Below are 23,290 nucleotides of genomic sequence, written 5' to 3' on the forward strand. Positions count from 1 at the left end.
TCTTCTTCTTCTTCTTCTTCTTCTTCTTCTTCTTCTTCTTCTTCTTCTTCTTCTTCTTCTTCTTCTTCTTCTTCTTCTTCTTCTTCTTCTTCTCCCTCTCCTCCCCCTACCCCTCCCCTCCTTCTAAATTATTTTATTTATTTACATTCCAAATTTTACCCCCTTCCTTGTCCCCCCTCCCAGAGTTCTTCACTCATTTCCTTCCCCTTTGCCTCTGAAAGTGTGCCTCCCTAACCACTCACCCTCTACCCACTTACCCACCTACTCATCTCCATCTCCCCGCCCCCAGTATCCCCCTTCCCTGGGGTACCAAGTCTCTACAGAATTAGGTGCATCTTCTCCCACTGAGAAGGCAGATAAGGCAGTCCTCTGTTACATATGTGCTGGGGCAGGGGGTGGGGGTGGGGTTAAGGGGGTTGCATGGACCAGCCCATGTACACACTTTGGTTGGTGGCTCTGGGAGATCTGAGGGGTCCAAGTTAGTTGATACTGTTGTTCCTCCTATGGAATTGACATCCCCTTCAGCTCCTTCAGTCCTTCCCCTAACTTTTCTATAGGGGTCCGCAATCTCAGTCTAATGGGTTGGCTGTATCTACATCTGTCTCAGTCAGCTGCTGGTGGAGCCTCTCAGAGGACAGCCATGCAAGGCAACTGTCTACAAGCACAGCATGGCATTTTGTTGTTGTTATTGTTTGTTTCATTTTGTTCCTCAAGACAGGGTTACTCTGTGTACCCCTGGCTGTCCTGGAACTCTTGTAGACCAGAATGGCTTTGAACTCAGTAGCCCACATGCCTCTGCCTCTAGAGTGCTGGGATTTAAGGAATGTGCCACCAAGCCTGGTCCTATACAACATTCTTAAAATGATGTAAATATGTCAAAATGGATACCAGAAATTAGAGATTTTAGGGGAGAGGAAAGGGAAGGGCTACAGACAGAGGGGGTAGGTCTATAAAAGCAACCTGAAGGCTTTGAATCTTGACTTTGATGACAGGCACGTTAACCTATATAGGTTATAACATTTCCTATAAAGTCACACATCTATAAATTGGTAAATGTGTGTAATATTGTTGGAGTATATAAATGTTAAATTCCTAGTTGTGATATAATTCCTATGCTTTTCAAATGTTACTATTGGAGGACACTGAATAGGGGCATATGTAATGCCAATGTATTGTTTTTGACATGGGTCTCTATAAGTAACTCAAAAGAAATAAATCATTAATGAGAATAATATTTATAAAATAATAAAACAAAAGTCCACATTAAGAAATAAAAGACTGAATTCAAATGTGTTCAAAAAAACCCTACAATAGTTTAAAATATTATTTCTGAATATATTACTTTGAATATAAAATTACCTGTATTAGATAGCTTTTAACTTTCTATTACTTTACATCAGAAATTGGTTGAGGCTGGCTTGTTATATCCATGAGAAATATATCTTTCTTTCTACTCCTCTTCCCTCTCCTCTTTCTCCTCTTTGCATTTTCTTCCTTTTATAGAAAACAGATTTTTTTCTCACACAGTGCATCCTGATTACAGTTTCCCTTCCTCTGCTCCTCCAAGTTCCTCCCTACCTCCCAAATCCTTACTGACTGTCATTATGAAACCATCAGACAATAATCAAATATAATAAGATAAAATCTAACACATTGGAATTGGACAAAACAGACAAACTGAAGGAAAAGAGCTGGAAGAAGGCATAGGAAACTGACCCGCTCATACACACACACAGGAATTCCATAAAAACATTAAACTAGAAGCCTTTAGACATATGCAAGGGCCTGATGCAGACCCACGGCAGCTCTGTGGCTATGGTTCCAGTCCCATGGAGTTCACAGGAACATTGCTCAGTTGATTTAGAGACCTTTGTTCTCCTGGAGTTCTCCATCCCCTTGGGCTCTTACACTCTTTCTGCCTCCCCTTCCATGTGGTTCCCTGAGGGGGGGGATGTTTTCTTTTAATAGACACGATCTTTTATGAGAAAAAAAATTAAAACAGATTTTTTCCATATTCATGTCTGCATACAATCATGGAACGTTTATAGGTTAAATAAGAGACTTACTGAATTCAGAAATATTTTCAATAGATTAATAGATTAAATAGCACATTTTAACTTCTAGGTAATTAAGAGTAGTAGTCCTGTTGTTGGCTGTCTCCATTGTGAGCTCCACAGGGAGTGAAGAGAAATGATGCTGAAACATGCCATGTGAGCCCCTGGATTCTGCATGCCTGCGGACTGAGGGGTGGTGCTGACCAGTCCAACCCAGACCTGGAACTCTGAAAGAGTCACTAGTGTGGGGCAGCCCTAAGAGGATGGCTTTGAGAAGTCTTCAAGGTCTGAATAATCAGTGGGGTTTGTCTCAGGCATCAATGGAAACAGATAATCACTGTTAAAAAAAAAAAGACTGATTCTTTTAATGGCAAGAAGGAGTCAATTCTTCTTACTTAAATAATGAGAGCAAATGACTCTGCTTACACATTGTAAGAGTGTGATGCTGTTAAATCAGAATTCTGTGAAATGGTTGTGCACAATGCTTAATTAGATGGTTGGTCACTTTGTCATTCCTGGTCCAAATGGTAACCTTAGTCTTTCTTCCCATGCCAGTTGATCCAGCTGTCAGTTGGCGTGTTTCAGATATTCACTCCTAGTAGCAGCTAATCCAGGCTGTGTAGCCAAATGGACTCACACTTGAGTCCTCAATATTCCACTTACTACTGAATTACTAAACTCAGGAAGTTTCCATTTCCTTCTATATAAGCTAGGAAAACCGATTTCCCTTTGTAATTGAAAAGAACAAATCAGATCTTATGTGCCTGAGAGGACTAGGACTGTTTCTTAACAAATGCACAGGAATCAAACAGATGATCAAAGAGCATTGTTGAAGCAACAACAAGAAGAACAAAATCATCCCTGGTATGTGAATGCACTGTTTTTATAGGGATCACCACAAGAGGAAATTGTGGCCTCTGCAATATTCTAGCCTCCCACATTAACACTTCTGAACCAGGGGATCATTGAGTGTTGCTGGGAATACCACATGTCTTGGCCATAAAGCCTAATTTTTATAATTCTTATGATTATATTGTGGCATGTGTTTTCTTTTCTGAATATTAACATTTCCCAATACTCCTATTGTTGTTTCGATAAGTATCCATGAAATACTCAGTGTGAAATTTTATAGTTTGCCTAATTTGTTATACATTTTTATTGTCAAAAATTTTTGAAAAAAAAGCAACTTAGAGACATCTTACATAGTGATATATATATATAAAGTAATAGGTATATATAATATATAATTTATATATACACACACATATATACATATATATAGTAATAGGTATATATTATATATTGTATATTATATTATATACAATTATATATATTGTATATAATGTGTATATATATTATATATATATTATTATATTATGTATATATATATTGTATATACAATATATATATTGTATATAACATATAATTTATACACACACACACACATACACACATATATATATAGGTATATCATGACCAAAGACAGCTGAAAGATTTTAATTCTTCAAATGTAGTAATACTCAGCCAGCACATGTGTACTTTAACTGTCATTTTTCATTTTTTTAATAATCTGAATTTGCCTTTTAAAACAGATATTGTCTTCATTTACTGATAAGGAACTCCATGCTTATGCAAAAGCTGGAGCAGTTGCTGAAGAAGTCTTAGCAGCCATCAGAACTGTGATTGCCTTTGGAGGACAAAAGAAGGAACTTGAAAGGTTTGGATTTCTTTTTCAAGTAGAAATGTTTATCAGCCCACATGACATTTAGGATGGCAGTGTTAATTATGATATTTTTCTCATTTCTTAAACAAGCCAATACTTACATATCACAACATGAGTAACATTCTGGAAAATTGCCGTTGCACTTGTATTCTTCTTATATCTGAAAGATCTTCTTTTTTCTTTTGTTTTCTTTTTTTTTTCTTGATTTTAAAGGCAAGAGGTATATTTATCTAAATGATGCAATTAAAATTTTCAAACATTTATTGTAGTAAGTATGCATTATTTTATATTGAGAATATGTTACTTTTAGTAAGGAGTGTAATATACTTTAAATAGTAGAATAATATTGCAAATAACAGTACAGAGGTAATATAACATTTAAGTATAATAGGAAGTCTGCTTTAATGATGGGATGATATTCCACCAGATGCAGCCCACATTCTCATGAAGTATAAATTCATATGTGAGGGGAGAAAGAGTATCGACAACTACAAAGAAGTAAAAGTTTAGTAAAGCATTTGGAGGATGTATGGTTTGGAGGCAAAATATTATAAAAGAGTCAAAGGGGTATACTTCAGAGGAGTGTGAAATCATCGCCTTTAAATGCTCCAAGAAGATCAAACAAGTTCTAAGGTGGGACATTTTAAGTACAGTGGTCACAGGATCCCCCTTGAAGAAGATTTCATCTAGGCTAAGGCCTGAGGTGAGAAAGGTCTTCAAAAGCAAGGATAGGGATAGCATGGGTAGGAAGAGCAGTTTACCAAAGTCCCCGAGGTGGCAGAAAGCTTTAGTGTTTTTTGAGATATATTACAAGGCAGGTGAGCCTGGACCTCATATCAGTGGAGAGAGATTGGGGTCCAGCCAGGATGTGGGGACTGCAGAGAAGAGATGGGACTTTATTCCATGGGTATGGGCGAGCCCTGAAGGTGTGAAACTGAGGAGTGGCCATCCACAGGTTACAGATGTGCATCTCTGTCTGGACCATCTGATGAACAGATGAGAGCATTTACAGGGTGAGATCACAGAGGCCAGTGGGAGGGCTGATGCCAGGAGGAAATTGACAAGATTTAGTAAAATTTATCAATTACATTTTCCAACTTATTTACAGTGATGCGTGTGTGTGTGTGTGTGTGTGCGCGCGCGTGTGTGTCAGATTGTGTTGGGGTGTGCATGTATATACACACACGTACATACACCATAGTCACAGGACCACTTGCAGAGGTTGCTTCTCTCTTTCCACCAATAGAGTTGCATGAATCAAACTCAGGTTGTCAAGTTTGGTGACAACAGAGACATCTGACCAGCCCCTGGTTATTATTAGACCACATTTAACCTTTTAGTTTTCTTTCTAGTTCTTATACTCTTTCAAAATCAGTATTTGTCTGACTTTCTTTTCAAAACGGCTGGCGCATGAGGAATTTAGCTCCCTTGGACTAGAAACTGACCAGAACTGTGAATACATTTAATTCAGTAGGATAGTATTGCTCACAGGTTAGAAAGCATTTTCTGGCTGAATATGGCAGCATGTGCCTATCATCCTAGCATTAGGGAAGTAGAAGTATTATGAACAAGTTTCTTCATAATAAATAATATTTTCTAAGCACTGTTTTGTTAATTATCCACTCCTTTTTTATTTATCATTTCTCTATTAGATCTTCTGATGATTGGATGGTTTTATACATCTGGCTTGACATCAATGACGTGTTCATTTAAAAACTTGTCTTTTAAAACAGTGCTACGTAAATGCAGTATTGTTTATGTTTCTTTTCTCTTCTTCTCCTCCCTTATCTTCCTTTATCTGTATCTGTCTGATATCTATCTGGTATCTGTATGTATCTGGTATCTAAATGGATTTTTTTTCCTTGTTGATTTTTCCTTTGCAAATGTTTCCTCTGGCTGCGTAGGACACCATACTATCAATGAAATGGTTTCAACATTAGCCTGGGTAAGCAAGAACTGAAATAAAGAACTGAAATTCTCTATCATGAATAATGAGTCTTTAAGTTTCTTGATGTTATCACATAAAATATTTGCCTAGTGAATTATTAAATTTAGCTTAGGTCAGCTTCTAACTTGAGACATACACTTAATTAAAACATGTTTCTTAAAAATATTTTTTTTTGCTAAAAGATTATTGCTGTTGTCTTTAGGGTACACATATTTTATAAATATAAAATTCCCTCTGAGTTTAGGCTTTACTAAATGTAATTCTTATGGAAATACGGTGTTGTGTTTTTACAATCTTGTTAACTAGCTAAGAAAACAAAAAATAGTCAACAGGACAAGAAATAATACATACTCTGGACAGGACTTGAACTTTTGATGTGCTAATTAAATGAAGTTTTCAAAGAAAATTGATAGTGTATAGTATTCATATAATTACATATTTAATGGTTCAAAGACCTCAAAATATGAATTTTATGTGGAAATATATTCCTTTAGTTTAAAAATTATAAGATAATATCAGCAAGACAATGAAGACTCATGGATCTTCGGGGAGTTCGAATAAAGAATGTGAAGATTTAAGAGTGGTGGCACATACCCTAAATCCCAGGACTTGGGAGGTACCTAAGAGAATGGTGAGGTCCAGGCTAGCTTTAGAGTAATACCCTTTCTCAAGAACCCAAGCCAACAAAAGATACAAAAACAGAGTGAGGTTCAAAAATGACCCATCTGATTTCCCTAGTATTTTCATTTGTATCTGTATTTGCAAGGTTTTCTCTTTTTCTTTAACTCTGGTGCCCATTAGCTTCATTTCTTGAGCAGAATGGTCTCCTGTAGAGCTCTCAAATGAAAATAAAGCTATGCATACTCTCCTTTAACTTTAATCGGCTACTTTCTGGGAGCCAAAAGGACTTGAATTGTAGTTGGAGAATAAACATTACGTTGTTAGACACAGAGGGGAAAGTATCTGTCAGTAGACACGACATTGTATGGGGTTGTAGTTTGTTTTATTGGCGTTTTATCCTTTTCTTTGTAGTGTGTTAAGGCTGTGGTTCTCAACCTTTGGTCAAGACCAGTTTGGAGGGTGTTTAAGGGCTCTTTCATAGGGGTTGTATGTCATATATTCTGCATATCAGATATGTATATTATTATTTATAATAGCAAGTTTACAGTTATGGAGTAGCAATGAAGTAATTCTATGGTTGGGGTGTCACAACAAAATGAGGAGCTGTTAACGAGTGTTTAGGAAAGTTGAGAACCACTGCTCTCACAGCTCCTAAGGTAACCCCAACGCTTGTGCCATGATTAGCTTAGAGGGCAGTTGATAGGCTTTTTTTTTCTCGGTTTTTGCTGCCATAAGGCTTTAGATGTTATATTCTACCAGACTACACCTCCTTACTCAACAGCAGGCACTCATGGCATGACAAATGTTAGAAGGAATTCATAGGCAATACATACAAAGTATAACTGATGCAGATACTAATAAATAGTGATACTCTAGTCTTAAGCTAAGTATTTTTAATAGGTCAATGCTTTTAAAACAGCTATAGGAGATAATTTCTGTAGTGTATTCATAGCATTTCATAGCTGTAAATATGCCTTTACTTGTGTTATCTTGTAATTGGTCATTTCAACAATCCTAGAAGGAGGGAAGCAAACTGTTTTCCCTCAAGTGTAGAGACTTAAATGACCTTCTTGTGTCCATGATGGTCTAACATACAATCTCTTTTATTAATTAATTTTAAAAGAATACAAGTTTTAAGCCAGGCACATACCTTTAATTCCAGTACTTGAGAAGCTGAGACAGGTGAATCTTTTTGAGTTCAAGGTCAGCCTGGCCTACAGAGTGAAATCCAGGACAGCCAAGACTACACAGAGAAACTGTGACTCAAAAATCAAAAACCAAAAACCAAAACTAAAACCAAAAACAGAAAGAATATATATTTTACAGGAAAAATAATTGTTTTCCATATTGTTCTTTTTTTTTTCTGTGAAGTAATGCATGTTCTAGAATCTAGCTAAATACTGCTCACTGATTTCACTATTGCTAGGCTTACACACAAAAAATATTTAGAAGATTCACACAAGTCAAATACTCTCTCCACACCTTAATATTAATTTCTACGAGCAGAAGATAAAATAGGAAAAACAGCGTAGTGTCAATACATGGAGAAAGTACATGTATCCTACAGGGCTGGGCATGTTCTAACTGATCACTAACAATCATGCTACACTAATACATTTCTATAGGGTTTCTAAATCTACTCAGTTACTTTTCTTTTTTTCCCCCAGGTACAATAACAATTTGGAAGAAGCTAAAAGGCTGGGGATAAAGAAAGCTATCACGGCCAACATCTCTATGGGTGCAGCTTTTCTTCTTATCTATGCATCATATGCTCTGGCATTCTGGTATGGGACTTCCTTGGTCATCTCCCGTGAATACACTATTGGACAAGTGCTCACTGTAAGTTAAACACATATCAGAAAAGAAATGGATCATTAAAAGTTCTAATAAAATTGAGTAATGTTGAAAAAATACTCTTTGAGTAGGTCTTAAATACTAGAAAATGCATTATTCCGTTAAAGAGTTGAAAAAAATGAATGTGTCAACTTTGGTTTTCTTATAGATCTGTTGTACAATTTCTACTGTAGCCTAAATATTAGCAATACCATCATTTCCATCGGGAGTTCCAGATCCCTTATATAGCAATAAAGTATATGGTTTTAAAACTACTGATATAGCCCAAATATTAACATTACCAACTTCTGCAGCATGGATTTTCATTGTTGGGATTATTTCTTTGTATCAAACTTGATACTAAAATTTTCACTCTTATTTTCTAGTTTATTTTTCACAACACAATTGGAAGAATATAAAGTTGAATTTAAATCCCTCAAATTTTATTGAATTCTAAATGCCATCAAGTTGACAATATTAACCCTTACACTTCTACTTGATAACACAAACATATCACTTTTATGCTATTAACCACTTCCTCTCTTGTCTTTATGGGCTTATGGCCATCTCATAATACAAAAGGCATCCAGTCCAATAGTCTCAATACTCTTTTTTAGTTCCAACTGTGTCTGTCCAAAAGTATAAATATAGTAGTATCTTCTGAGACTTGGGCATTATTTTAACTGAGCTCCTATAACATCGATTTTGAGTTACATATTCTATGTATAGTAGCATGGAATAAACATATTCATATTCCAAAGAGACAGCACAAGGAAAGATTACATGAATGAGACCAAACAGAGAAAATAACAAACCCTACATTACTGCATAAGGCATCTGGGACTCCTGATGGAAACATCTTGACTAAAAAAAGACTTTGATAGTCCCACCCTTCTAGATTGGTTCTCTATGATATACATATTCTCTATCTAGAGCTATACATATTCTCTATCTGCCTAACAGTCCTGGCACCTGTAGTATCTTGGAGTCTTCATTGCATGTTAGGAATCACCTGAAAGCTTCACAGGTCTTTCAGGACCTCCTTGCTAGGAATCCAAACTTGTTCTACACTACTTTGTCTTGGTGACTTTCTAAAACCTTGTGATGAGCCTCCACACCCCCTCAACCACAATTGCATCTCTCATGCCTGTAAAGCCATGTAGACGATGCTATCAAGTTCTGTTGTCAGTTCAAAGTATAGTCAGCATCCTTGGACCACAATTGCACTGATCTCTGTACCTTTCAGGCTGGTCCTAGAGAAACACTTCCCTAAGTTAGTTTTGGGCAGGGAACTGTTTAGCGTTTTCTGTTTAGGCTTTCTCCTTTCAAATGTATTGGATCCTTCAGTGGGTGGGTCCTCCAGTGGCCTCTAGATCCTGCCAAGTTGACAATCAGTATTAACTGTCATAAATATTTTCTATGTTTTAGAATTTATGTACACACACAAGACTTTACACATGACATCTTATTTTAAGGTACTGAAATGATTTGCAACCAGGCTAAATAGGCATGTTGTTAGAAGGTCTGTTCTCTTTCCTTTTCTTAGGTTAACCATACAGAAGCAGAGTTAACAACATACCACAATTATTCAAGTTCCTTAAAATAGTTCATTTTCTTAGGATTCAGATTTGTAATGTGAATTTCATTATCACTCTGTTTTTTGTGTTGTGTGAACTATGCTTTATTCAAAACATGTGAGACTGTTTACATAGGGACAGATTTACAGAGATTTGGTTTTGTTTTGTTTTGTTTGGTTGATACTGAACCTTGATAAGACTAACTTGTAATGAGATTTGTGCTGCTCAATTTTGATGTAGTGAAGCTGATTTTATTTTTACTGAAGACTGCCTAGCATTTGTTTGTATCATTGACCTGTAGTCCTAGCCCTAGGAATGAGCAGTTTTGGTCAAGTATTCATGGAGACTAAAGATGATTCACAAACTAGAAGCATTTGGAATAGAGACTGCGTGATTTGATATCAGACGCAATAGGCTGAGATTCCAAATGTACTACATTCTAGTGGTAAGGTATGAGCAATCAACACTCTTCAAGTCTTCTGCCAAATTTGTGACAAGAATCATTTGTCCTAACTGTAAAGACAAATGAGTAACGATACAGACTCACTTAGCAATGCCCCTTCCATGCAAATTAATAAGCACCATGGTTCCTGGATGATTAGAAATAAATGGATGGTGGTTATCAACTTCTAGCAGAAGTATATAAACTCAAGTATTTACTGACAGTATTTTGATCAAAACAATCCCAAAACTTGGGAAATAGTGATTTAACCACACAAAGAATTATCCCTTGGTTGTGTGCTTCGTAACTTACAAAATATTTTCATAACTAATGTCATTTGATACAACTTGAAGAGAAAACAAATAGAATCTTACATATTTTTGCATATGAAATTAAAGATTCTGGGAGAATGTCCTGCAGATATATAGCTGATTGATACCAATGCAGGATTGGAACCTTAGTCTTCTAACTTGCTTGTTAGAGTTGGTTTCCATTGCACAGCCCTTGTGATCTAACTAAAAATTACTAGTCATTGAAGAAATAAAAAAAATGGTCTATTATAATAAAATACTCATAGAGCTTGTATGTCGCAGATTCATTTAACAAGTAAGATTAATTCTGTATTGTAGGCTACATGAAATCACTGAAAGATTTTAAATGTTTGTGCATTTTAGATTTTTTTAGATTTTTCAGTTGAAAGCACTCATTGTTTTTAAGGAATATAGTGTGATGTTTTGATATATCCATACAAGGTGGAATGGTTATGTTAATCCATACAAGGTGGAATGGTTATGTTAATCTAACTAGTCTTAGTTACTTCACTTTACAAGTTGTAGTGATATATTTGAAATTTGAAATTGTGAAATTTCAAGATTTTTTTTAACCTTCTGTATTCTTAGGTTGCCTTGACATTTAAAAATGAAATTAATTGTATTGGAAGAAAGAGGAAATGCAAGAGAGCAGTGGGCAAAGATTAAATAACACAGTGCTTTTTCTTTATCTTGCTCAGGTCTTCTTTTCTGTGTTAATTGGAGCATTTAGTGTTGGACAGGCATCTCCAAATATTGAAGCCTTCGCCAATGCTCGAGGAGCAGCTTATGAAGTCTTCAAAATAATTGATAATGTGAGTCTGACCGCCCATTAATCTATCTAGTAAAGGATTTTCTAGTGAGGTAATTCCATTATCATGTTATGTAGCTTATCACACAGTTGCTGTATAAAGCAGTTATTGTTACTTAGTGATCGCCTATAATTTTCATCTGTACAGAAGCCCAGTATAGACAGCTTCTCAAAGAGTGGGCACAAACCAGACAACATACAAGGAAATCTGGAATTCAAGAATATTCACTTCAGTTACCCATCTCGAAAAGAAGTTCAGGTAAGATGACAATTTTTCTGTTAAATTAAAAGTTCCCAATAGTTTCTAAAAGGTTTTGAGAAAGGATTGTATGTAAAATCAAGCATGCTATTGAATTGAGATGCCCACACATAGAACCTACATCCATCTGTCCTGGGAATTGACTTGATGTTGGCTTCTCACGTGTCTTGGCAGATCTTGAAGGGCCTCAATCTGAAGGTGAAGAGCGGACAGACGGTGGCCCTGGTTGGCAACAGTGGCTGNGGAAAAAGCACAACTGTCCAGCTGATGCAGAGGCTCTACGACCCCCTAGAGGGCGTGGTGAGTGAGCATGCAGTCAGCACCAGTTAATGCTGCCCACCATTCGCGTCTGTGATTCCAAAGTGTGAAAACCACATGCTTTGTTCCAGGTCAGTATCGACGGACAGGACATCAGAACCATCAATGTGAGGTATCTGAGGGAAATCATTGGTGTGGTGAGTCAGGAACCTGTGCTGTTTGCCACCACGATCGCTGAGAACATTCGCTATGGCCGAGAAGATGTCACCATGGNTGAGATTGAGAAAGCTGTCAAGGAAGCCAATGCCTATGACTTCATCATGAAACTGCCCCAAGTGAGTTGTGCCTGACCTCTGTCACCCCAGGCTCAGAGAGTAGAGCTCTGATTAATGNGGTTCATGGGAACCCAGGAACCTTCGGTGAGGTAGAACAATTGCCTTAGCTGGGAAATCCATTTACCTTGGATTTTACAGCCTACACCCTATCAAATAGTGGTAGATATATTTATTTATTATTTTTTTAATATTTTTTTATTACGTATTTTCCTCAATTACATTTCCAATGCTATCCCAAAAGTCCCCCATACCCTCCCCGGTAGATATATTTATTTCTTTGCTATATTTTCCTGTTTTGTTGTTTGTTTGTTCTAATTATAGCAATTTGACACCCTGGTTGGTGAGAGAGGGGCGCAGCTGAGTGGGGGACAGAAACAGAGAATCGCCATCGCCCGGGCCCTGGTCCGCAACCCCAAGATCCTTTTGTTGGACGAGGCCACCTCAGCCCTGGATACAGAAAGTGAAGCTGTGGTTCAGGCCGCACTGGATAAGGTCTGTGAACCCTACTTCCTAATATGTAATTTAAAAGTAAAATAACATTCTTCTTAACATTTATTCTTTCTATTCTTGGACTTAGAAAAATTTGATAGCTCGTATTACCTGTTACTAAGGAAAAGCAGCAGTCTTCCACTATCTTTTTTGCATGTTCAATTTCTGTTTCTTCTATTTTTTAAAAAATAAAACGATATTTATCTTATTTGTGTGTATGTGCATGTTTGTATGTGTGTGCAGATATCAGAAGAGGATGTGAGATCTCCTGACTAGAGTCAGTGTCAGTTATGAGCCACCAAGTGTGGGTGCTGGGAACTGAACTTCTCTGCAAGAGCAAAAAGCACTCTTAACTACCAGACCATCTCTCCAGCCATGAGTTGTTGTTGTTATCATTATTATTATTTCTTCTTCATCTTCCTCTTCTTCTTCTGAATTGCAATAAATACATTTTCATCGAGGCATGTAAATATCTTTAATTAAAAATGAAAAATGGAGACTCAAGTGAAAATTACTCTTCATTTTGATCATGAAAATGTAGAGAAACACAACCTCATTAATCTGGTTTTGAGAGTTGATAGTATTGTCAACCAAATAAATAGAAGTCACTCAATACTATAGAATTGAAAAGAGAAATAACCCATTTAACCTGGCTTTGAAAGTTTATAACATTGTCAACAAAAAGAAAATATAGCTAGAAGGTGCTTGATACCACTTAATAGCATGAAACGGAAAAGCCTTTTTCTCAAGGAGAGGGTGCACAGAGTGACTGGAGACCTCCAGGCCCGTGAAATGTGTTTGGGTACCACAGTTGGACCTTCCTGTGATTCTTGTCAGGACGTCCTCATAATTAGGATCAGTATCTAGCTCTATGCTCTTCAGATTATAATAGCCAGCTCTGTGAAGGCCAGGAAGGAGTATGTAGACTTCCTAAGCAAAGGCTCTTTAAAGTTGAGCTGACCCAGGAAATAGCAAAGGTGAGCTCTTGTTTTCTCTGGCTTGTCCCTTCAAATGATGCAGCAGTTTGTATTCCTTTAAGCACCCTGTCAACGAGCTTAATAAAGGGGACACAGGGTATCAAACATTCTGTGAACTTAGAATGGAAGCAAATGGAATTGTGGCCATGTTTTCCCTTATTACTTAGCTTGTCTGTGAGCTCATGCCATCCCTGTGTCTTCTGTTCCACAGTAGAACATAGAGTAAAATTAACAGATAAGTTTACCGGAAATTACAGATAGAACCAATTGTAAATGGTTCTATTTAAGAATACTTTATAGTATAAATTCTAAGTGGAAATATCATGTTTCCTTCACTTTTTTGAAACTTTCCAAAGATTTAATCCATTATTATTTTCTGTTTTCTAGTTACTACTAACTAATTTTTCTAACACATAGGATCTTTCACTTTTGTTTCTCCACTTCTGTTTGTTAACCCTGATATCTACAGCCTGTTCATGTGTATGTGTGTGGTGTGTATGTGTATGCGTATGTGTATGTTTGTGTGTATGTGTGTGTATTTGTGTTCATATGTATGTGTGTGTATATGTGTGAGTATATGTATGTGTGTGTTTGTGTGTATGTGTGTGTATTTGTGTTCATATGTATGTGTGTATATGTATGTGTGTGTGTATGTAGTTTTATTGCTTATTACTGCAGAGCTACAGAGTGGGAGAAATAATAAGCATTAGGCAAGTTATAAAGGTTAAAGAAATCTCAACAGGTTCTAGTTGTCTGCCTTTATTCCATATGAAGTTAAAGATGAGACTGGACATGTGAAAATATTTATAAAACTCTTCAATTTTGTCCATAATTCTTGTAACTAGAAGTCATTTATTGAACATTTGTTGGGCATTTCTTTAAAGTTAGTACTAAGCCCTTTGTTATTTAGTCATCACAGCTATTCTAAGAAGTGGCTACCGTGTCTCTACTTTACATATTAATAAACTCAACCTTACACAGCTTCAAAGACTGAATGAAGTCCTGGATTTCATTCACACTAGTAGAACACTGAAGTCTAAGCTCTGCTCTTTCATGTTTGTGTCTTGATTACCCAGGAGGTTAATCTTGCAATTCTTAGCAGATCTCTAGGTGATGTATGCCAGTACAATGTCTTGTATAGATTTGTTTTATCTGGTTAATGCCTCAGCTCTAGGGTTTTTAATAAATTGGATTATTTCTAGAACTTTAGGCTTACTATAGGGTGTTAAGTAAAATCCTAGAAGCATAAATTTTATTAATACATAAACATGTTTGTTCTTGTATTGATTGCAATAAAACTTTTTTCTATTATTATGAATTCATTATGCCTTTATTAAAGCCAGATAATATCTTCATTGATGGTTTACACAGTATTCAAAGCAGTTTTATTCAGCAAAAATAAATTGACTGAGGTTTTGCTATAATTATCCATGTTTCAAAAGCCAGGTTTCTCTCTCTTCAGGCTAGAGAAGGCCGGACCACCATTGTGATAGCTCATCGCTTGTCTACAGTTCGTAATGCTGACGTCATTGCTGGTTTTGATGGTGGTGTCATTGTGGAGCAAGGAAATCATGATGAGCTCATGAGAGAAAAGGGCATTTACTTCAAACTTGTCATGACACAGGTACAGTGGAACTCTAGCAATGTCCTAATTTATCTTGATGATAAGGTGTAATCTGTAGATAAGTATTACCTGATTGGATAATCTTGAAATGTAGAAGAGTCCTTAGGGGTTTTTTGTTTTTGTTTTTCACGACCCTGCACCTTCAGATCTGATCCCATAGCTTGACTCATGCCATACTGCCCTCTTTCTCTAGGACAGAAAATTAAGAAGCTCTGTACCATGACTTGATGATTCTCAATTTATGGTACATGGTTCCCTCCCATGCTATTTATCACATACACTGTGCTGAACTAAATCATGTGATATGAAACTTCTTTCCACTTCTGAAAGGTTACAAAAATTCAACCCTTTTCTTTGTGTTTTGGATTGGTGCACAACTCATCAGAGAACTGCTGCAGAGGTGCTTTGAAGGCTGTCCTCTGAAGAGGCTCCTCCCCACCATCCCTCTCATGGCTTTTGGATCACAGTGCTAGCTCTCACTGTCTCCTCTCTCATTTTTATTTATAATTAAGCTCCTCTTTATGCTTTAAAGGGAAGCTTCTCTTTAGGGCCAGTGATATTTATTTAACTATCCATGAATTGTATTCATTCTGTCTAAATCTCTCCCTACCACTTCGAGGTGCAATCATAGCCTTGTTAGAACCTCTTGTTCTAATAGTCTTAAAGCATGAAGGGAATTATGATTATGTTTCAGCTTCCTTTCTGGACAGACCACATACTATTTTCATATAACACTATTCAGGACCAGTGCTTTAGATCTCTTCTCTTCTCTTCTCTTCTCTTCTCTTCTCTTCTCTTCTCTTCTCTTCTCTTCTCTTCTCTTCTCTTCCCTTTTCTTTTATTTCTTTCTTTTCCTTCCTTCCTTCCTTCCTTCCTTCCTTCCTTCCTTCCTTCCTTCCTTCCTTCCTTCCTTCCTTCTTTTAAAAGAAAAGAACCAAAGAAGGGTAATTGAGGAAAAATGGAAAAAATTTAAGTGACCTTAAATTTTCTATTATTCATCATAATAGTTAGGAGCTATGCATAATAGTGAACATTGAATGATGAAAATATACAATAAATTCTGAAGGCTTAGTAAAAAAAACCAAATAAAATAATCACATTTCATTAAAAACTTAAAACATTTCAACTGTTTGCTATTCACACAGTGATTCAAAAGCAAAGTTGGTTGCACCACATACTCCTCAGAAAGAGATTTCTAGAGAAGATAAACAGAAGGGGTATTGATTTATTTTAGCGTTTCACAAAGAATGCTTAATATTTTTTTCCTCCCAACACATGACACAAGATGGAATAGTTTTAATTTCACCCCCTTTTTTGATTTAAGTAATTCAATATTTTTCTTTTATTTTCAATGATTAATTTCCATTATTTGATCTTAAACTATTTTTATTTCTTATTTATTTTAGACAGCAGGAAATGAAATTGAATTAGGAAATGAAGCTTGTAAATCTAAGGATGAAATTGATAATTTAGACATGTCTTCAAAAGATTCAGGATCCAGTCTAATAAGAAGAAGATCAACTCGCAAAAGCATCTGTGGACCACATGACCAAGACAGGAAGCTTAGTACCAAAGAGGCCCTGGTATGGACAAAGATGTGATACTATATTCTCCATCCTCCTGTGAGCCTCTCCTACCTGAGTGTGGCTAGGCTGAAGAAGAAGTGGGAACTATGGTGTATTTTCTATAATCCTTTTTTTCCTGTTCTCCAGAGTGTTCCAGAAACCAAAATGACAATGTTCTATAGTCAGTTTAGGTTTAAGAATAAGAATTAATACAAAGATATGTAGAAATAGAACTTAGAATATGAAGATGCTATAGTAGGTCTTTAAATGTTAATATTTCTACTCTGATTATCCTTATTGGTCAATATTCTTGTCATCTGTTGAAGAATTAACATGGCAAAAATTAATGGTAAGAATTAAATATTTGTGGAATTATCAGATTTATTTAAAAAAACTAAAGAGGTATTATCAATGTATCATTATCATATTTGAATCCAGCAATCTATCAACTAATAAGAAATAAAAATAGGACAAATATTTAATTTAAAAATTTGTACCCCTCTTCTAAGCCCACCACTTGGATGGTGCAAGCAGATATATTAGATGTTCAAGACACAATTTGTTTGAAGCCAGCCTGAAATAAATGAGAACTTGCCTCAACAACATAAGAAAACTTTGTGCCTGTGAAAGAACTCTGCACAGTAAAATCAATGATTAAAACAAAACAAAACAAAACAAAACAAACCTCTCCTGTTGTAATGTATATGTTTTCTAGGATGAAGATGTACCTCCAGCTTCCTTTTGGCGAATCCTGAAGTTGAATTCAACTGAATGGCCTTATTTTGTGGTTGGTATATTTTGTGCCATAATAAATGGAGGCTTACAGCCAGCATTCTCCGTAATATTTTCAAAAGTTGTAGGGGTAAGTGATGACATCCATTTTTACATTTACTTGTGAGTCTTGACTAGAAAATGAATGAACTAGCTTAAGTTTGTGTGTGTATGTGTGTGTGTGTGTGTGTGTGTGTGTGTGCGCGCGCGCGCGCGCGCGCGTGAGAGAGAGAGAGAGAGAGAGAGAGAGAGAGAGAGAGAGAGAGAGAACTATTTCCCTTTGCATGAAATATAACATTGCTGGAATATAACATTGAAGTTTGGTTTATAAGAAGGACAATTTTGTAAATATCTATTGAGTAAGTTTCTATCTAGTTCCCTAATGGTTTTTATCCTAGGGCCCTGGGCACCCACTCACTGACATAGTCAATAGAACTGGGAAACTCAGTCTTTCATACTGGCCAACACTGAGCTCTGAGCCAAAGTTATGAACTGTTACATAATTGACCTGCACAGGGACTCTTTTATGTTTGCCTGACTAGGTTGACAGTGATCTGTTGTGTAGCATACACACTGGCCAGCTTGTGAGCAGACCCACACACTCCCCTCACTTGCTAAGACTCAAACAGAAGGAAGCAACTCAGTACTGGTTAGCTTTCTATAACTGTGACAGACACTTGAAGGGTTTTTGACTCTCTTCATGCTACAGGACTGAACCCATGTTCTCACATGTTCCAGACAGGTGCAGCATTACTGAGAATACCCCTCACCCGTTATTATTTTTATTTGATGTAAAGGTCTTGCTAAGTTACCCAGGTTGGTCTTGAACTTGCATTGCATCCCAGGCAGAAATTTGTCTATAGTTTTCTAGGTTTCAGTCTAAGATGAGCTGGATCCATTGTTGCAAGCCTGAGGTACGGCATTATGGTTGTAGGAGCATGTGGCAGAAGTGGCCCTTCTCATGGCATCCAGGGAAGAAAAGAAAAATAGGAATGAACAAGAAATAAAGCATAGCCTTTTAAGACTCCTTCCCTCACTGTGATGTGACCAATTTTCTCTAAAAGGGCCACATCTACGATGCACATAGAGTGAATGCATCCATTGATGAGGCCTGGGCACTGGTCAAGGACTAGATCCACCAGCTGAGGAATAAAATTCCCCACATGAGCCTTTTGTGGGGGAGATTTCATGTGCAAACTATAATAAGCTCCCTGAAGATGGAGGCAAACAGTCTGGATCTACTGTCTAAGCAGTCATGTAAACTATGAGACATCATACTGAAGACATATTTGCCTTACTGCTAAACATCTTTTGCAGATAGAAATTGATCACCATAAGAAGCATAAACCAAACACTACCCATTGTACAACCAAAGCCACATGTCCTCTAGTCTCCTTATATGACGATATGCCTTGTTAGGACTATATGCCTCATGTTGAATATGTCATTCAAGAATTTTTCTGTGCCCAATTTGTGTAAGGAATTTTTATATGCTATGAAAATATCACAAAGAAGGCAAACATCTGATCCTATGGAATACATTGTAGAATACAGGCCAGCAAACATGTTATGTAAAGTGTAAGAGAACAGATATTTTAAGCTTTCCTGGCCATGTAGAGGTGATTAAGTTAGAAATGGCTTTTGCCTTTTTTTTTCTTTTTCTTTTTTTCTTTTTTCTTTTTTCTTTCTTTTTTTTTTTTTACAAAACAACAAAAATGGCACTTAGGTTTTCCTCATTTTTTTCTGCAGAGATACATCTGGTGATTGGTGGCTAGCACAATAGAGTGCTAAGATAGTAGGTAGGCAGGTACCCTTCTGTGTTGTTGCAGATACTGGGCTCTGGGTCTGAGGGCTTGGGTTCTGTCCTTGGCTCATCCCTTCCTGGCTTTCCTGAGTAGGCTAATATAGTTCTCTGCTTTCCTTTCTCTCTGTGAGAGTAATATAATAGCCACCCCCAGATAGAAGGATCAGCACATGTGAATGTCCATTCAGTCTCGCTTGGGCTACAATGCAATGTTGAAATCACTAATCAAGAAGAATTGAGCTAATGTCTTCTGAAAACTTTTTCCTTTTTTTATGAAACATAAAGTTTTCTGGGTTGGTTTAGGAATGTGTCTCTCGAAAAACAGATTTAGCCTATAGAAGGAGAGAGGCGTGGTTTTCTTTCCCTATTGAGTGATTATGCTGAAAGTTTTTCCAGTTCCAAACATCTTTTTTTAGCACTTCTATCATTCCTGGAAAGGTTTCTATGTGAGGCATCAGTTGGCTTTCACTGCCACCGACTTTCTGACTATAACTCATACAGGATATACTGGCAAAGGTACCTTTCTGAAAGGTTGAATGAATGACGCCTCTTCTCATCAGCAAAGATGCATAAATATATTCTCTTTTGAAGTACTTTAAAATGGCCACATAGTTGAGTTGGGGCTGTAGAGATGGCTCAGTACAATGCTTGCTATACAAGCAGACCTGTTTGATCCCCAGCACCAATGTAAAAAAGCCAGGGGTGGTGATGTACATTTGTAATCCCAGCGCTGGGGAGACAGAGAGAAGAGGATCCCAGGCTCACTGGCCAGTCATTCTAGCCTAATTGGCTAGTCCTGGTCTGGTGAAAAACGGCATCTTACAAAACAAGGTGAATGGGCCAGGAATCAGCTCAGTGGTTAGGAGCAATTTCCACTCTTCCAAGGGACCCACAGTGTGGTGGTTCACACACAATCACCTGTAACTCGAGTTCCAAGGGATCTGAACCCTCTTCTGCCTTCCATGGGAACCAGGCACACACACAGTACACATACATACATGCAGGCAAAACTTTATACACATAAAAATAGAATAAGTAAATCTAAAACACAGTAGAATACTAAGCAACCACACACTAGCTTGACCTCTGACCTCCATACACATGTGCTCACCTCTGACAGATATATACAAAGAAATGAGTTATGATACACGCTGTTACCAAGAAAGCCAAAGGAGAGTATTTAGATGAATTTGTGAATGACAGAAATACCTCCCCCAACAAAGGCAGAATGTAGATGCGTTGAGACCTGCCTTTATTCCAGAAACCGACTGTATTCTAGCGTAGAAAGGCTCTTCCGATCACTAAACATAATGAGCGATACAGGGAAGATTTGGAATGCTTTTTCAGTGTTTGAACTAACAACCCTTCAAATATTTTTTTCCATAGGTTTTTACAAACGGTGGCCCCCCTGAAACCCAGCAGCAGAACAGCAACTTGTTTTCCTTGTTGTTTCTGGTCCTTGGGATCATTTCTTTCATTACATTTTTTCTTCAGGTAAATGATTTATTTTTACTTCATTATCTCAAGTAGATTTATAAAAATATGTATTGGTCTTTCTCATGAAGTAATTCCTCCTTTACCATGGCCAATGAGAGCCAGATTATTTTTAATCCCCTGACTCTATTCTCATCCTCTCTGTCCCAACCAACCATGCCATAAATGGAAACAGTGATGTAATAACATTGAACAGATTGCTCTGTGTAGTATAGAAATGGAAGGCAGGAATTAAAGTACAGGCTTTATGGTAAGCCCTGGATATCAGTTTGGGTATACTTTCTGTTGGTCAATTGGAGTAGTCAGAGAAATATCTTCCTATATTCCAAAAAAAGAGCAAATAAACAAACAAATAAATGAAACTCCACAACAGGTCACATCTTAACATGCTAGGAATACAAAACAAGACACAACAAAAGAAAAAGGGTTTTCTTCACTAAATAATTAAAAGATTCATTGTGGAACTTGACCTTGGTACAATAAATGAGACACTATCTGCCTGTAAGAGTATCACAGGTATTTGAAAATGTACAGTTGCTCCATGAGAATTTGGGGGAGATTGAAGGGGAGGCAGTCTGTAGCTGGTCATTCCTGCTTTGACGGTTGGGATGGTGAAGCAGAGGGAGTGAAAACAGTTCAGTCTCAGTCTAGCTTTGGTGCCGAGTCTGAGTCAGCCATGACTGCACACCCACATGAAGGATCCACACACTTCCTCTGTGTAAACTGGAAACTGTAGAATGTCCAACTGGTCATCTGAGAACCAGGCAGGGAGCTCAAACTGTGAGTCCCCTCCTGCTCAGGACTCTCACAGGCCTTGATTCACACTGAGTAATTGGTGTTTTGGTCCCTGCCCAGTCTTCTGTGTGATTTGCTCTTGTTCTTCTCAGGGCTTCACATTTGGCAAAGCTGGAGAGATCCTCACTAAGCGACTCCGATACATGGTTTTCAAATCCATGCTGAGACAGGTACGTTTATTGAGGTTGTACCTGAGGTGAGTATGGTGCCTCTTTTGTGCTCTGTGGACACAGGTCGTAGGCATTCAGGTGGGAGGTGCTTAGACTGAGATCTTTTGTTGGTCACCCTCAGCCTCCATTTATATCAGGTCCTGCTGACTCTTTGCTGCAGGCTGGTATGAGGAACTAGACTGTGTTGAAACACATATGTATCCTGTATGCATCCTGATGATTCTTCTTCACTGGGCTTTTTATCTCAGCAGTGAGAGACGATGGAACCTTTATCTTATCCCAAAGGTTGAGAAGTGTTAGGAGGGACCTGCTATGCTCCCGGGCCCTCTGTTGCCTTTCTCCTGTGTACTTAGAACACTCTGTCATGATTCTGTGTGCCTGGAGAACTTTTGCACTCTTCTTGCCCAAATTCAGATTCCTTTTCGTGGCCCATTTCTCACTGTTGAGATTCTTTGCTGAAGCCAGACTAAAACAGTAACCCAAGTTACAGTGGTATTGGCTGTCATGACTTAATGTGAGTGTCTATGAAATTCTATATATCCTGGTCCTGAATCACTGACAATATTGTTAGCAGTCCCATTTAAAGTGAGTATCTTTAACAATCATGAACATTTAAACTTCCCTGTTAAAATTACTAGCAGAAGTGTACAACTTTTTTATATTACAATGTGATATTGTTATTTACAAACTTATTGGGTCACATTACTAGCATCCTACGATACATGAGACTCTTGGTCTATAAGTTGAATATGTCCAGAAGCTGTCTGACAAAGCTAGGATGTAACACAGAGGTAAAGTCTAGAATCCATAGGGCCCAAATTCAATCCCCAACACCGGAATAAAAAACAAAAACAAAAAACAAAACCTAAAATGAGTGAGAAATACCAGTTTCTCATGTTCAAATTTCCAGAAGACAATCCTTTTCCATGCTACCTACAACCACTTATGTATTTATAGAAATTACTAGCTAATGATACTCACAGCTGAAACAGAACCTGATGGGTGAGAGGGCACTATTTTATAGGGGGGGGTGTCCCTCTTCTTGGACTCTCTTGTCAAGCCACATCCATCTTGCTGTTTTTAACATAGGGTCATTTGCACCTAAGTTTACCTCAAACTCGCAGTGTAGCTGAGCATAATATTGATCCTAATGTTTTAGGATCACAAGCTTTTAAGCCATATTTATAACCTAGATTCTACTTAAACAATCTCATAGTTGACCTTGGTACAACACTGAAAGCCTATTACCCATCAGCCTCCAGGCCAGCTACCAGGTCTGTTATCCTTTGAGAGCTGAATGGATGATGGTTAAGCTTGAACAGTAGGACAAACTGCTCAGTAGAAAAGGCATAAAAAGCCACTGCTTATAAAGTATAGTACTAACTTTTGCAATGTGTTCAAATATGAATGGCCTCTGTCTTCAAGGGTGTCA

The 23,290-nt window shown here is 37.4% G+C and overlaps 1 protein-coding gene across 1 annotated transcript in view; it reads left to right on the plus strand.

Annotated features, from left to right (window-relative positions):
- The window catches only part of Abcb1 (ATP binding cassette subfamily B member 1), a 158,361-nt gene that overhangs the window by 110,496 nt on the left and 24,575 nt on the right, over window positions 1-23,290 (plus strand). The window contains exons 9-20 of the mRNA XM_021163577.2: window positions 3,647-3,771; window positions 8,014-8,185; window positions 11,208-11,321; window positions 11,466-11,576; window positions 11,751-11,876; window positions 11,966-12,169; window positions 12,491-12,661; window positions 15,098-15,259; window positions 16,666-16,842; window positions 17,540-17,686; window positions 20,786-20,893; window positions 21,781-21,858. Of these exons, the coding sequence (XP_021019236.1) occupies window positions 3,647-3,771; window positions 8,014-8,185; window positions 11,208-11,321; window positions 11,466-11,576; window positions 11,751-11,876; window positions 11,966-12,169; window positions 12,491-12,661; window positions 15,098-15,259; window positions 16,666-16,842; window positions 17,540-17,686; window positions 20,786-20,893; window positions 21,781-21,858 (1,695 nt within the window). The remainder of the gene's footprint in view (window positions 1-3,646; window positions 3,772-8,013; window positions 8,186-11,207; window positions 11,322-11,465; window positions 11,577-11,750; window positions 11,877-11,965; window positions 12,170-12,490; window positions 12,662-15,097; window positions 15,260-16,665; window positions 16,843-17,539; window positions 17,687-20,785; window positions 20,894-21,780; window positions 21,859-23,290) is intronic.

The sequence above is a fragment of the Mus caroli genome, chromosome 5 (assembly GCF_900094665.2).
Source record: "Mus caroli chromosome 5, CAROLI_EIJ_v1.1, whole genome shotgun sequence".
Taxonomy (NCBI): Eukaryota; Metazoa; Chordata; class Mammalia; order Rodentia; family Muridae; genus Mus; species Mus caroli.